The sequence below is a fragment of the Patagioenas fasciata genome, chromosome 7 (assembly GCF_037038585.1).
Source record: "Patagioenas fasciata isolate bPatFas1 chromosome 7, bPatFas1.hap1, whole genome shotgun sequence".
Classification (NCBI taxonomy): Eukaryota; Metazoa; Chordata; class Aves; order Columbiformes; family Columbidae; genus Patagioenas; species Patagioenas fasciata.
In genome coordinates, this window is record NC_092526.1 from 34,615,433 (window position 1) to 34,632,589 (window position 17,157).

At 41.1% G+C, this 17,157-nt stretch overlaps 1 protein-coding gene across 12 annotated transcripts in view; it reads right to left on the minus strand.

The window, feature by feature from the left end:
* Positions 1 to 17,157, minus strand: part of AGAP1 (ArfGAP with GTPase domain, ankyrin repeat and PH domain 1) — a 374,152-nt gene that overhangs the window by 150,491 nt on the left and 206,504 nt on the right. For all 12 annotated transcript variants that reach the window (XM_071811326.1, XM_071811327.1, XM_065841627.2 and 9 more), the window contains one exon: positions 1,164 to 1,268. In XM_071811326.1, the coding sequence (XP_071667427.1) occupies positions 1,164 to 1,268 (105 nt within the window). The remainder of the gene's footprint in view (positions 1 to 1,163; positions 1,269 to 17,157) is intronic.

The window sequence follows — 17,157 nt, forward strand, 5'->3', positions numbered from 1 at the left end:
TAGCAATGCCTTGAAGTTATTTGCCATCTAACCTATTAAATATTTTTTAAGAGACAAGAACATAACATCAGAAACCACAGCAAAGCATTATATGGCAGAATGTAAGACTATGAAAACTTGTGCCAAGTCAAAGTATGGCAAGTTGGTGCAAGCACAGCATGAGTGGGGCTCCCAATACATCACCCACCTGAAGCAGAAGCTCCTGCCAGACCCACATGCAGGTCTGTAAGCCCCAGTGCACATCTACAGAAACGCATCTGTTTGAAACCATGATTTTCACTCCATAATGAAGAACTGCCCTGGAGCTCAAAATGACAACAAAAGGTTTAGAATGAACTCACCCTAAAATGTTACAACTGGCCACCCTCTCATTTTCATATAGAACATGATGATAAAATCTAAGACCTGAGATGATTCCCAAGACCATGGTGAGGTTCATACCATCTTTTCTGTGTTTTATTCTTGCCTGTACTACACTGCAAGTGAGGGAGCTGGGAATCTCCTGGGAGTTTCAAGATGCAAGTCTCCACGTGGGCTCTGTCTTTTGAATGGCTCTGGCATGGAACAAGCTCTGACAAATCTCACCTTTCCTGCTGCTGGCATGGCCAGAGTGGATGGCTGGGCTAGTTCTGACTCTGATCACTGTGCTCCTTCCACCCCTAAAACCATACCCAGGGATTGTTCTCCACACTCGGAGAGGGCCAGATGGCATCCTTGGGCAGAGACAATGCAGACACCCCAACCTTAAAATGTTTTATGGCACATATTTTGATAGCTATGGCATTTTCAAAAGGCTGCTCAGAACTTACTTCTAAATAAATGAATATCAGTTTTCCTCACTCTTTACTACATCTAGGATGTTTTCTCTTATAAAACACTTCTGTTGTTTTTCTGTAATCCTGGACTGACAAGAAGTCCATAAAAGCATCAGCACAAAACAAAGGCTTAAATCATATCAGCTGCCTCTTGGGACGCAAGGGAATCCCCTTTTTCCAGAGGATTCAACTCAGCTGCACTCTCAGGCTTTCACTAGGGAATTTTATTTACAGAAAGAAGTTTTTTCACCAAAGAGGGCTCAGCAAAATCACGTCATTACGAACTCACTAACACTGCCCCATCAGGGCCTGGTGTTGCTGAACATGCAGAGAGCATGGTGTACTCACGTGTAAACTAGGATGGTAGGTCAGGACACCGTTGTCGCACAACGTCACGTATTTCTTCTTCCACTCTTTATTCAGTGACTTGCCACTTCGCTTTAGCAGCATACCCTGTTAGAGGAAAAAATAAAAGAGATTAAACACTCTTTTGCCAATGCATGACTACTTAAAGTACAGAAAGAGAGAAACATAGTTGCCAACATTTTTATTTCTTATTTTTATATTACTTCCTCCAAGTTACTCATTTTTCCCCATTTCTCTCATGACGTGTTTTCTCCATTGGTTGTTTCAGTGCTTGCAATTTAGGAGGAAAATCTCTAAGTGCGGCTTTCATAAAGCAAGTCGTGTAAACACAAAACACTGTATCAGCCCTGGCTTTGTCCAAAGGGTAGAGAAAACCCTTCCGCACTGAATTCCATGACTCAGGAAGGCACATTTTAATGTGACGCAGAGTAAGGTTACCCACATGCAGGCCTAGCTGATAAAGACACAACCCTCAATGTATTTCCTGGCCCTCCAAAATAAATGATGAACCCAAGGTTGAGTGAGGATCCTGATGTTTGGTCTGTACTCCCTTCAGTGTGTTCCTGGGGATCCCTTGTTTTCCAGGCTCAGCCTCTCCACAAGCAGGGAAGAGCACAGGTTTATATTCTGATTCCCTCTGCAGTAAGGTGAACCCGCAATGGAAACCCTCACAGCCATTCATTCCAGCAAGAGAGACACCAATTCCAGGCAAGAGGAGCAAAATGGAAACAGGGCAAATACAAAGTTTTCCACATACAAAGTTTTCCAAATACATTCTGGATAATTTAATAAACAAATCAGAGAGGGAAGGAGGTGAGCAAGGCAACTCACCTTTCCACAAATTGTATTCAACCTAAACAGTGATGAATACTGTCAACAGTTGAGATAAAAAGTCACCGTGTTTAAATGGAGCAGGACTATTACTGCATATTAACCTGTTCTCAGCTTAAAAACAGAAAGTAACTTAGAAAAGCAAAAGACATGCTGTAGCAAACTGAAGGTCATAAAACAATCCACACTTTAGCAACGCACTTCCCTAGGAAATACGGATTTCCAAAACCAAGTCAGAAAGCGGTTCCTAATGAATTCATACAGTACTTAGGTTATTGGAAGTCTTGCTGAAATGTAAGAAATGTAAGAGACACCACGTACAGTACTACCGCTGGCACTCACTGGTTCATCAGATCAAGGTCAGATACAAGCAGACAGTTCATTTCATTAAATCACAACGAGGAACCTAAACCAATACAAACTTCAGTTCTCTAATCCCTGTAAAATGAGTTTTCAATTCCTATTTTCCACGGAACTTAAAAAACCCAGGAAAAGAGAAGATAAAGATGCACTTTCACACATGATGTTTCCAACTCCTATGGAGTTTTGTTAGAACAGGTGAAAACCTTAAAAGTAAGTCAAGTATCTGTTTTCCCATTAAACCTGCAGCTTTATAGAGCGATCTCTCTGCAGACACAACCCCAAAGCCATGAGGGTCCAAGGGGCCGGCCTGAGCCAGGAGAGTCCTCCAGAGCTTGGCAAGATTCTTCCTTCCTCCATTCCAGATTTCTGACTTTCAGCTTAAGTCCCTCACCACAACCCACACGAAAGAACAACTCCCCTTTCGCAACCGCAGATATGATCCCAGCAGAAAAAACGCATTCACAACCACCCATTCCCAGACCCACACCTGGAAAAGAAGTTCAGAGAACAGCCCTTTGGGATTCAAGGCAATCTGTGGATGGGACTGTAAAGAAAAGCTCGTGTTGGATGACTGCGTTAAACAGCGGCACAAACTCTGAACTTTCTGACCATCCGGGGGTCAGATTTCTTTTTTTTGATGCCGTGCCTTGCTACAACTCAAACTTTTCCAAGAGAGAACGGGGTTTCTGAAACCCTTTCTTATAAAAGCTTCTGCAAGTGCAAGCCGCGCATCCCAATTACTGTCTTTCAGTGGTTAGAGACGTTGTTTTCTTCTATTAAAAAATGAAAGCTTATTTCTCCCTTTGACTTGTATGTTTGTCTATAGTAGGTGATCTGTGGCTTCACCTTTCCTATCTTTCATACCTCACCTGCAGTACGTTCGCTCGAGTTTAGGGGGACCCAGTTCTAGTTATCGCTGTGCTGTGGGGATCAAAAAAATTACTCGCTCCCTGCACTGGTTTGTTCTTCAGACCTTTTAATGGGGAAAAAAGCTGTAAGGATCACAATGGTGATCCCCCCTACCCCTTGTCTTTTTTTAAAGTTTTGAAGAAAGAAAAATAGATATGTATTTGACACCTTTTTAACTATCCCGTTGGTATACAGAAAACGTGTCATCACTTACATGAGTTTCAACTCATGACAATTATAAACTCAATAAATGGTAAACCCCCACTATTTTCATGAGTTTTACTACATAGAGGTTTTGCTACTAGCTAGGTGTGAATTATGAAATTCTGGTTTTGTATCTAAATGCAAAAAAATACATTCAAAATGGGGTTTCACCTTGCTTTTAAAATGGAACTCTGTGCTTTCATTTAAAAAATAATACTCAACATTAAATACGTACCATTTGTACCTAAGTAACAAACCAGACTTTCCAATCCATGTTCTTTAGGCACTACGTTGGCAAAAAGAACAACTTTTTGTATTATTTGAGAATTAAAAATATCTTCTCTGCAGAGGAAGCTGCCCTGAATACAAGGAGCCAACTTAAGGTGTTACGAAGCAGAGAAGCCCATATAAACCACATTTCCACCCCACCAAGGCCAGAGACCAGCACTTTGCCTGTGATAATCATATAGAATGGTCTGGAGAAGTGCTCCAAGTATCAGAGTTTAGATCTGTTATAAATGCACTTTAACTAAACTTAAAAAAAAATGGCCCAGATATGACAAGAAATGTTACTTAAAAAAGAAGAAAAAGGTCATCTTATATCTACATTTAGGTCACATCAGCTACTCTGCCTAGGAAAAGACATACATGGGTTCCCATCGACCTTTGGTAGGTCTGAGGCAATGTAGAGGTAGCTTGGGCACGTCTCCAGTCATGGCCAAACAAGCCCCACATACACACAGCACATCAGAAAAATCACATTTAGTTTCCAAGCTATGCAGTAAGGGACTAAGTAGATCAACTTCTACTTCAAAACACTGATTTTTTTTTTTTCTCTGAAATGTCTACCTAAATTATTATTGATCAGATAACACTACTTCTCCTAATTTGTATGAAATCTTTCATTTGTTACAATCTTCCATCTGCAACTTTAGCCCTGCAGTTCAACGTAGCTGACTCAAAGCTCCCAGATCCAACACTAAGAATTCAACACCTCCAATTTGCTCATGAACCGTGAGGAATTTCACACTTCAAATTAAATTTTTACCACGTTCCCTACAAAACTGCAGCTCTGCATCTAATGGAGGAACGCTTCTCCTACCAGGTTGCGCTGGCTGTACTTTTAATGAGCCACAGGAAAAAACTTCAACCAGAGCACACGAACTTCACGTCTTGAGTTTTGCTCGAGGAACCACGTCACGGTACAAAGCAAACGGAGGAACCATCTGTACGCACCGCGAGCTCTTTATTAGTAATGTGTATGCTACGTCTAGTCCCAGGAGGTCATTGCAAGCCAAAAGCAATGTTAAGTGTACAAGCTTTAAATAACTTACAAAGTTAATGTAATGAATGTAAGTGTTATCTGAAATCCATCACTCAGTGGCTTGCTGTAGCCTCAAGCTGTGATAAAACACCACTCATAAATTTATATTAAAACTCTGTTCAATAGCAATTATTTACCAACAAAGATTTATTGATTGCATTTGCTGTTAGAGACTGGGGCCCTAACTGAGTCAATCAGCTTATGTTGTTGAGCTCCAGGGCCCCAGGAGAAGTCCCAGGCTGCCAGCAGGCTCTGCAGCAGCTCAGGAAAAGCCACCAGTGAAGGGCTGATTGCACTTAAAGTAAAAAACACAAAACAAGAAACCAACGCCCAACACCAGTCAAAGGATCTATACACAGTTCATCTGAATACACAGTAATCAGCTGAATCTCACCGCTCCAGATGGCTTCCCATGAGCTGCAAAATTTGCTTGCTTAAACAGCAAATGAAGACAAATGGTGAAATAATTACGCATTTTTTTTTACAGAAATATTTCAGGTATTAAGCAGCAAATTATTGGCATTTAAAAGAGTGACCTCTCAAAGCTGTTTAATAGTGCATTGAAGATGTTGGCAGGTGAGCCACCTTAATTTTTCAGGCAGGACAGACAGATGGCAGCAGAACAGACTGACATACTTCCCACAAATAAATGTCATCAGAATGCGCTTGCTGACCATCAGAGGGATGTCCATGGCCACTGTGTGGCCTGCAGAATTTTATCCTGTGTGGGAAGCAACATCCTTTGCACGTCCTGTTATGCTCTATTTTAATTCTCCCACTTTCCTGTGTATTTTGGATTTTCCAGGGGCCACAAGATATGAATGGCTTCACAAACAGGATAATACCAGTGATCACAGCTTAACTGACTGCAAGTTTATTTGCATGTGCTCCAGCTGTAGCACTTGACTTGAACATTTAATTTTTGTTTGTTTAGTTTTTGCTTTATTTTGTTTGTTTACCAGGATTTGCTACATTTTTACTTTTCTTAGCATGCCAAGCAATAATGGCCCTTTGGAATTCCACAGAGCCATGACTGGACCTTCTGGAAAAGAAAACATGATACTTTGGTTTCTATTTTCTTTTAGAAGCTTACACCACTGCCATGGCTGAGGCACTAGCATCAGGCAAGCTTTTTTTGCTTCCCCTCCTTAATTTTTAGCCTACCTCATACTGTTACCCTGATGCTGTTTTGACAGAATGAAATATGTAATCTGGCACTTCATCATTAACAGCATAAATTCTTAATTTTCCACTCAGGTCTTTAGTTCTCATAACTATGATTAGCAGGTAGCAGTGTTATGAATTTTCTACAGCTCTATCATTTGCATCCTGTTCCCAAAATAAAAAATTCACGCTCATCAGAAACATCATCCCTCAAATAACTGCAAAGGTAACCATTCGTAGTCAGGATCACAAACTAACAGTTATATATAAATTCTGGTCAATAAAACATCCGCTTCCTTTAAATCTATTAACATGGTAAACAAACGCTGATAAATCCTCCAGGTTTGCATGACTAGCCAGTTCTAGCTAGTCTGGCCAGCAGCACTGGGACTAATCTAGCTCATCCTAATAACAAACAAGAGATTAATTCTTAATTAATAACTTTTGCTTCCAGAACATTTAACTGTAACAGCTTCCTAGTCTTAAAGTCCATTCTTTCAGCATATGGTAGATGCAAGCTCAAACTATTTCATCTACAAACCATATTTGCATGCTATAGGAAGCTTATGGTTGTCTCTGCTCTCTCTTCAACAATTAATTTGAGCAGATACCAGAATGTGCAACTAATCCTCTTGGGAAACTAAACTGCTGAAGATGGTCAATGTATTTGTAATCCTTCCACACAAAAGTAACTTGTTTTCTTGATCTCCTGAACTTCAGTAGTGTTGGTTGTTTTTTTTTTGTCTTGCCAGGAATTTAAGGGAATGCTGCTTGGTCTTCTAGAAGCTGTCCAACTTTTTATAGTTGGAAACCTGTAGTAAGCATCTCGCACAGCAACACGGCACAACCGGGAACCAACTTAATCACAAAACAAACGCTACAAGAAAGTGGGGTGCATCTAAAGAGATCTAAAAACAGGAGACCCCAAATGCTCTCAAGCCTCAGTATCTAACAATAACATAGCAAAAAACCTCCTAAAACACCCTGTATATTCTTACTGCAGCCAGGCGCACACAGGAAAAACCCACACACCTTCCTTAGAAACTGGCAGTGCAGCAGTAGCAGTTTTGCTACAGATACAAAGATGCTTCCCCACTGAAGAAACTATTCAAATTTTTATGTCATACACCAGCTTTACAAGGAAATGAAATCAGAACATTGAACCCAATTCTCTTCTAACTTCCCCTAAACACAAGGCAATAACTCAGCGCAGCAGGTAATTACACCATGAATGGTTACCTAATGCTGAGGCTGATCAGCCGCTATTTCCATCTGGAGTCAAAGAAAAGAGAAACTCTAAGATCTGACTCGGAGCAGAAGATAATAGCTTTGCTAAAACTTGATGCACAATCAACCTGCAACTCATTACTTGCCAAGCTGTCTGCACACAGGCAACCAAAAAATAATAAAAAAAAAGAATTGGAAAGATTGAAAAAAAAAAAGGCTCAGTGCTGATTAAGCAAGTCTTACAGTTCAATGCAGCACCAGCAATGAGGATTGCCACCTCTAACGAAGAATGGCTACTGAATTCCTGCAAGGAACCTCAGCACTAAATGGTAAATGGAGAGAACAAACTTAGTGCTCATTGTTATTGCATTTCTATTTTTAATGACTGCTCCAACAATTCACCTTCCAGATTTTGACCTTACCTGCCAACTGTGGGTAAGGCACATGTTCCTCTGATATACAGCAAATAATTTTAAGGGAAGTTTTCACAACTCGTCAGCTTGCAGCTGCAGTTTTTTAAAAGGTAGGGTATGTGTTTCCAACACGGCATGGACAAGGATTCCTCAGGATGTTTCTCAGCATAGGAACCTACTTCCCTGACTTATAAGCATGATGAGCTTGAGAAAAAACAACTGCAGTGCAGTTTGGGGACCAGAGAACAAGCAGCACATCACATTCACCCACCTAATGAGCAGAAAGATGATCACTCAAGAGCAGTCATGCTAGTGTCCAAAGAAGAATGTGAATGTGAAGCTGAAGACCCAGCCCTGCTGCAGGATGCAGGAATATGCACCCTGCTCTGGCTGAGCGCTGCAAGCCCAAAGCTGCACTCGTCTGCACAACAGCCATGATAACGCCCCAGAGCCCCAAACAGGCGCATCAAACAACGCAACACACACCGTTAAAGGATGGAGATACTCAAAGCAGGAGACTTTGTGAGTACTCCTTCAACTGACAGCTTAGTGGAAGGAGCACTTGCTTGTTAGCCCTAGTTTGTGATTATTTCTAAAATTAGACTTTGTAAAATCACAGAATCACAGAATGTCAGGGACTGGAAGGTGCCTCAAAAGCTCGTCCAGTCCAATCCCCCTGCCGGAGCAGGAACACCCAGATGAGGTTCCACAGGAAGGTGTCCAGGCGGGTTTGAATGTCTGCAGAGAAGGAGACTCCACAATCCCCCTGGGCAGCCTGGTCCAGGCTCTGTCACCCTTATTGAGAAGAAGTTTCTTCTCATATTTAAGTGGAACCTCTTGTGTTCCAGTTCGTACCCATTGCCCCTTGTCTTATCATTGGTTGTCACCAAGAAGAGCCTGGCTCCATCCTCCTGACATTCACCCTTTATATATCTGTAAACATTAATGAGGTCACCCCCCAGTTTCCTCTTCTCCAAGCTCCAGAGCCCCAGCTCCCTCAGCCTTTCCTCACACGGGAGATGCTCCACTCCCTTCATCATCTCTGTTGCCCTGCACTGGACTCTCTCCAGCAGTTCCCTGTCTTTCTTGAACTGAGGGGCCCAGAACTGGACACAATATTCCAGGTGTAGTCTCACCAGGGCAGAGTAGAGGCAAAGGAGAACAAAATACATATTTAAAGAAATGGCACATCTGTTGCTCTAAACCCAGTTTACCACTCTGAACAAGGCACAGCACTTAGAGCAAGTCACAATATTTTTCTGCCTTACAGTAGTTTCTACCTCTGTTGCCTTCCAAGGTTTTTTCCACTTACCCTGGACTGCTAAAAAAAATGAAAAAAAAAAATAAATTTCAGCCCTTAATAATCTCAAGTAGTTGGTTTATTAACCCCTTGGCACTGGCAGTTGTGGTTTCCCTGACACCATCGCTGGCGCTAATGTGAAATGCGCTGCGATGCAAATCATTATCCTCGCGTCGGGGAAAGCAGACGGCTGATGCCAAGGGGTCTGAGGCAGCAGCCGAGGAGTCGGCAGCGAGGGGCTCCGTTTGAACTCCCACCTCTTGCTCCGGCATCGTGCACTGCGCCGGCCACAAATGAAGGTAGTATCCACGCCAATCAGTCTGGGGTGAAACGCTGCTAGTTAGACCAAAACTAAAAGGAAAAATGACGTTGGGAAATGGATTCGGTGCAAGCAAACACGATAGTGTGGCACAAATAATTTGGAAAAGGCTCTAAGAGCGGAAACAATGGCGCCGGTAGAAACGGCTGCAGGGTCAGGCATGAAAAAGAAGTAACAAAATACTTGTTTTCCTTAAGAAACAAACTGAGCATTGGGAGGGATTATATTAAAAAAGCAGTCACCATGTAGATGTTATTACTTTTAGGTAGCTGACACGGCTCTCGCTATAGTAGCTCTCCATTCCCTGAACCCTGAAATTCTCTTCACAATATTTTATATAAAGTAGGGATTTGGGGGGGAGGGGGGCTCATGGTAGAAAAGCCATGAAAAGCTTAAATCCCAATTTTAACTTTCTATCCTGATACTATAGTGTTTCCATAGAAACATCAGGAAGACCACTTAAGAGAAGCTTTTTTTTTGTAGCCATGTTTGGCACCATACCCCTCCCCCGGACAACCTATTATTTCACAAATGGATGCTTTTTGCAGCTTGTTCTGTGCAGGCTCCGATGAAGGGGGGAAAGAAAAAGAATACTGGATCTTTAACCAGTTCCCTTGTGGCCCCCTCCCTTTTTTTGTTGGTAATATTTCTGTCATTCTGCCAGGGTATATGGTACAAAGGGTTACACTTTAATTGAGCTGTCAGCATCTCCAACAATCCTATAAAACTCCGATTATGCACGGCGGGGTTAGTGACACACTTGTTATTGTGGATGCCCTATTTGCTAAACCCGAGCCCCCCCTCACAGGTCACATAACCCAGGCGACCTTCCTGTCATTAGCCGCGTCTATTCCTACCTCACTGCTGTGAAAATCACACAAGCGAAGGCTTCAAAGCCCTTGCCAGGACTGAATTCGACCAGGAGCTAATCACCCACAAATCCAGCTCAAATGGCAATAATTGGCTAAACTGCTCACCTCTCCAGAGCTCAGCAGTAATTTGGGATAATAAAGAAAAGAATTATTCAGCTAACTGCCCTGAAATGTATGCTTTGTGACCGACACACTTCACATTTTAATAATGATGGACACAAAATCCAATTTAATTCAGCATCTACTGAATAACAAAACCAAGAACACTGGCAGGAAAAAAAAAAAGTGTGTTTCTTTTTTTTTTTTTTAAGACTGTGTTCCGTATTATTGTGCAGAAAGGATTCACACTTCATGTTGTTAAATTCTGGGACCAAAAAGGTCTCCATGAACAACCTTCAGAAACTCTGCCCCATAATAGGATTTTTAATTTAAAAAAAATTTTTATTTCTTAATCAAATGGAGTGTCCTGCATTACAAAATAATTTTTCTGAACAGTTATACCTCTGGCCCTTAAATCTTCATAGGGGTAAGACAAGAAATGTATTTTTATCTTCTGCAGTAGAAGGGTACCTTCTTCATTTTTCTAGGTAACAGTATTTCCCGATTGCCTCATTTTTTTCTACACTTCGTCCTATGGTCACAGGATCATTGGCATCAATGACCCCACTACACACACTGGCTAGATAGGTAGTGACATTCCCTGGCCTGCTTCATGACGTGACCAGCCTCCCAGGACACACCAGACTGGTTCAACACTGCAAAGATGCTTCGTGACTCTTCCTTCCACCCAACCCATTCTCCTTCCTCCAATCTCTACTAAGACCGAGAAAAAAAAAGTATATATACACATGTACATATACACACATAGAAACCATAATTCCACGTACTGACTTCGCATACTGTTTATATCTCTCAGATGTCCAGTTCACTCAGAGGAATAGGAATGAAGATGACTTCTGTCAGGAAGACCTCTTTCAGAGATGCAGTTAATGTATGCTGGGCAACCAGTAACCTCTCATCATTACAGCAGAAATAAGGAACCTAATGAGAAAACATTCCTTGGCTCTCTTTAACTGATTCACCTGCCCAGGGAAATCGTACATAGCATCTACCAGACACAGAACTGCCTCAGAGCTATTGAAACATTACAGAATGTACCCAGAACTCTCAAACTCTGTGAGTGAAATATCTCTCCACACCAGGTATGTTTTCTTGCTGGCCTAGCACCAAGTGGTATGTACAGATGGATTTTGAGGGAGGATGTGTCAATGTCCCTGCAGGCCAGCTGCCAAAAAGATCCAAACTCAAGAGGCAGCAACTGTTCTTGGTTCAGAGAGGGATCAGAAGTGCTATGTCTGTCTCTAGCAGTTAGTTTAGAAATGTTTTATACCTCATTTAAGGCATGGGCATACCTGCAGCTTTGCAAGTCAATAGTAGGTGAGCCAGAGCAGTCACACCAGCATATATGCTAATGGACTAAAAGGGGTTACCCATTAAAATCGTTGAGTCAAACAGAATGTGACTGGGCTTAAGCTGGATCTGACTTCCTAAAGTCCATAAAACCATGTTTCACATTCTGAAAGAAAATGGAAAAATCTATTTAGTCGTAACCATATTTCCTGTATAATCTGAACCTTTGAAGAACGACCTCCAACAAAGATCACATTGGAAAGGATATTTTAATGTAATTGTAACATAAATACAAAGTTTGTTTTCCTTAGAACACAGTCCCTGCAACAGTTTTTCATGTTTTGTGAAAAGAAGGAAAAATTTAGACACTACCCTAATTCCATGCCAAGATGGCATCTGAGCTGGTTCCAATGGAGGTCACCATGCTGCTCCAAGAGGACACAAGGGCAAAGCCACCTTGTGACACCCAAGATGTAGTATGTACTCCAAAGACTACAGCTCATTCTGGACACAACGAACTGCCGATTAGAGCCTATGTTCAAGTGATCACATTGAAGCACTTATGCTCTCAATTTCATCTTAAACAAGAGCACAATGTTTAGATAAATGTAGAACATGACCAGACACAAACAGGCAACTGTGTAAAGAGACAGCTGTGACCACATCCCTTTGATATTTGCTCGACATCTGAGTTTACTTTGAGCTAAACAAACGGTTTCTAAAAAATGATGATATATCTACTAAAGGCAGCAGAGACACGTCTTTTTAAATAAGCCTTTCCAGAACACTTGTCTTTTTCTTGCAGACAAATGACTTTCAATTGTGGAGATGAATCAATCTGTACTTTATCATCTGAAAATAAAATCATTCAGCTCGAAATATATAAAAATATGTGGCTATTCACTCAAATACCTTCTAGGGCCGTGACTTGAGTTGTGCTGTTGGGTCCTTTGAGAGAAGAAATGAATTTTACTGGGTGTAAAAGTTCCCTCAGAAGACGCTGACACACAACACGTTAGATGACTTCTGCTGATCAGTGGATCTCCAGGAGAAGACAAGACACAGGGGTCTATGGGGTCTTGCCTTTTGTCAAAGACTGACTCAACATCTTGCAGAACAGAAAGGAACCTCCTCAGAATCAACCCACAGCATCAGCTGGGTCAACAAAGTCAAATGGCAGCTTGCTTTAGCGCAAAGTCATATTCATCATTTCTGAAGCCTCCTTGTTGCCTGTTCTATATCTGAAGACTCCTCTACATCAAATGTGTCTTCACATTTAAACAATGGCTCCTTGAATCCCCATGAAAACCTACCCATTTCCAGGGATTTAAGGGTACAATCTAAAAACAACTTTCAAATACAGGTTTATTACACAGTGTTCTTAAATTGTTACTGTAAAAAGGCAAAGCTACTTCTGTCATTAACAGAAGTAATCAATTTTTACTATGGCAAGAGTTATAGAAATTACAGTTAACAAAATATGAGAGACATTGCCAGTGTCAGTCATTTGAAAGAACTTTTGTGAGAAATGATAAATCAATGCTTTTGACAAGGATATTATTAGGATACCTGAGACAATTCAAAATTTATTTAATATTCCCCAAACCAGTTATTCTGAGAAAAAAGGCTAGTTTTATCTGGGCCTGCTTTGCCTTACATACAGCATACATTCCTCCTCTCCCTCACTTACCAAGCTTTGTATTAATCAGTGCAATTTCAAAAGAAAGGATTCTGCATATTGTGTCAGCAAGTTAAAAATTATAATATTGCTTTAATGTTAAAATCACTCCAGATACAATACTTGCTATGTAGTATATTTCATGGCTCATTTGCTTCAACAGATATTAAGCTTCAGTCAACAATTAACTACTGACACCTTTTTTTTTTTAAACCAAGATTTAGCAGAAAAACTAAGGCGCAACTTGGATTTATTAGACTGACGCTAATTCAGCGTTACCCGTTTACATTCTTTCTATAAAGTACCCATTCTTGAGAATGATTGGGTCACTTAATCTACATTTCAGCTGAATCGAAATTCAGATTTGAGCTACGCAGTACATATTTTAGTCAAAAAAACGCTGTAAGTGCATCAGTTTAAAAGACCATTCAAATCGTTAATTGTTTTTCACCTGCCATATAAGATCATTTCTCAAACACACAAACATTTAAGTGGTGTTTTGTATACAGCACTTGCTCTGTTTAGGAAAACAGTGTGTCAGAAGATAGCAGCATCTGGAGCCATTCGCTGCTTTTTCCAATGAACCCCTCGGTGCTCCCTCATCCTTCAGCCTGGGCTGACCTGCAGTTTCATGGTGCTACAGCTTCAAAGCCTGGACACCAGACAAACCATCTCACTTCTTACTTTCTGAATCGAACAAGGGGCATTTTTATTGTCATAACAGCAAAAATAAGGTGTTGATGGAATATTTTTTCCTAGCTCTGCCCACTCAGATCCATGTTACAGCACAGCTGGGATGTAAACCCAAACCCATCACACGGATGTAAACTCAAGCCATATTTTGCATTTCACGGACATTTCCATCTATTAGAAGCCTCAACAATCAGGAAGCAGCCAATACCTTTTTAGATCACTGGCTCATATCCAGACGCCAGGAAGGGCACTAGCTAGGGTGGTCTGGTCCACAAGCCCAGAGACATTGCCCAGAGGAGTATAATTAACACACGTTGTTGTAATGAAGGTGGCAACGACTGAATTGTTTTGGAAATGTGTACCTGTAGAAATGTATTGTATGTAACACAGCAGCAAACTGTGACACTCCAGAAAGAGTACTTTGTTAGTAAAAGCACATGGCTACACCATGGTCTGCTTTGGGATTTCTGGCAGCATCAGATTGTTCCATGTGAAGCCTTCAAGTTGGGGTCAACTCCTTACATGTGATCCATAACACAGATTATGGATTGCTTTGACATACCTCAGATAATTTAATTCTCTGGTCACTCAGCATTTTAATGTTTTACAATACTCAGTAGCAACAGCAAATATAGCAAAGGTTGTTATCCAGCACTATATATTCCTATGAATGAAAACTTACTTCTGGAGGAGTCAATCCAGGACTTTCTAAAGCAGAAAACCCAAAGACGTTTCCAGAAACAAAGATACTCACTCCTCCCAAAAATCATGTAAAGATACCTACAGCATATTTTCCCTATAAGCGTATTCTTTCACATGTGTTGATCACTCAATTTTAAGCGTATACGCAACCATCATCAATATTTCAGTTGAACAGGCAACAGAAGAACATGATAGAAGAGAGCTGCTCTCCTCTAGAGGTTATTACTGTTTTATGAGAGTATCTGAGAACCAACTGACTCACAGGCCATACAGAAGAACACTATGTTCACACAATGTAATTTATAAAGATCATTTATGGATTTCTGTGTGCAGTTACTTGGCTGTAGACTAGGTATGTTATAACACATTGGAGACAATCTCCCTCAAAAAATATAATCTGCTATTCAGTTAAGTAATTGGCCACAGACAAGACGGAAGACTAATTTTTAACCACCTTTTCCAACTTTCTACGGATAAAGAACGTGTTTGTAAAGACAAAAAAAATTATATAAATAAGAATGCAAGGTACCCAGAGTGCAGCTAATGGGATTTGACGCTGGCTTTAATTTTAATGAAGAAAGTTGCCAGTAGCAACAAAACTGTCAGCAGCAGCCAAGCACCATTAATAAAGACCCAGACAACATTAGTGGCACAGCAACAGTACAAAAGGTTCCCCCCGGTTCATGCTGTGCTAAATTGGCTGCCCAATTTTTCTTAAGCGTCCATACTATTTAGAAGACAATTTATTAATTTTTGTCATCCATTGTCAGTTGACAGGCCATCATTTTGCATCCCGAATTTGAGATGAAAACTAATTGAAAAGACTGGCAGTATTTATGAGGGGTATTATTTGTCAATTATGGCTGATGATGATACTTTGGTACTACCAACTTTAATACCCCGCGTTTGGGTCTGTCAGTTGGACTTTTTTCTGTCATTTCCATGTTAGTTCTACAAAACTGACAAAAACCAACGATCAAATCAATTTAGAAAACTCGTTAAGGAAGAGGGGCCCATCAATTCCTGCTCTGAAGTCACCCGAGTGGGGAAAAAAGCACCAACATCACCCAGGAAATAACAGCTTTCTCTCAAAGACACTTCCCAGGAAAAAAAACCTACTCTCTTTGTTTCGTACAAACAGAACACATTTGCAAATATGTCATAATCTAAATTATCCCTGCAACTTTATCCACGCTGCCTACTGCAAGGACAGAAGGTTTCACTCTCTTATCACTGCCCTTAACAAACTGTTTCTTTGCAAGTCTAAATGGCTCAAAGGCACTTAAATTCCTAACTGCAAAGTGGTAAATCCTAAATCCAGTCGTTCCAACTTTCCTCTTGTCACATTAAGTTAGTTGTTAAAAGAAAAAAATTAAAAAGCTCTCACCATTTGAAAGTTTCTGCCATCTCCCTAGCATCTCTCAGGAGAACACCTGTAAAATGGTACTATAATTCAAGTGTTTAAAAAGCAAACCAAAATGGTATGGACCTCATGGTGCCCCCTAGAGATTTAAAACCTAACAATTAATACCCTGGCAGAGCAGAAATCTGACCACTACAGGCAAGACATCATACCCCTCTAGGACGACAGGACCGCTCACATGCTGAACTGTCTGTAATATCACAATAGGAGCTGCTATCAGTACCATTGCTGGTTTATAATCTCAAAAACGTTTAGGCTGTTTGCTCCCTTTGATTCACTTTCAGATGCAAGACGCCAAACCGGCCCTGTTGACCCACAACCAGGAGCTGCATGTAGGAAAATCCCTGCACGCGACGAGAGGCTCCCCCAGCTGCATTGAAAGAGGGCAGAAAGATGACTGATCACCAGCAGAAGGGTTTTTTCTCATCACAGAATTAGTGAAACGGGGCTGGAGAGGTTGGTCAAGGTACTCCAAAATCCCATTGGAAACTCTGTCTCCACATACTATGTACAGTCTGAGAACGGAATACAAAGGTTTTGGGATGGGGAGAGTTAATACTCATGTAGAGAGCCTATTTTGCTATTGTGTTCAGGCTTCTTTGGGCACTTGTATTTCTCTCTCGCCTATGCACTAGTGAAAAATGACAGCAAGTTGCCTCCACAAAGCTCTTGAGAATGGCAGCAGTATTCCCACCAGAGATGAGCAGAACCTGCAATGCAGCAGGACTCTGCTGCTGGGAACAGAGGACCTTATACTGGGCCACCATCGATTTCCATTCTTCTCAGAAACAACCCTCCAGAAATCTTTTCTTCCTATTTTAACTGACGTAAGAGAAGCTAAATTCACTGAAATACAAGCATATGTCACCACTGTTCCAGAAATGTCAATGTCAGCAACATATAAAACATGACTTTGCTCACTAGATTACCTGAACACCACTTACAGAATCAGAACAAGACATGTTGGAAAGACAGCTGGAGGTCATCCAGTTCAGCCCTCTGCTCAGAAAACAAGCCAGTGTGGCTCAAGTTTAGGGCCTTGTCCAGTTGACTCTGTAGATGTCCATCTCCAAAGCATCCGTGGAGCCAACTCCAAGGATTGAGATTTCACAGCCCCTTCAGACAACTGCTCCAATACTTGAAT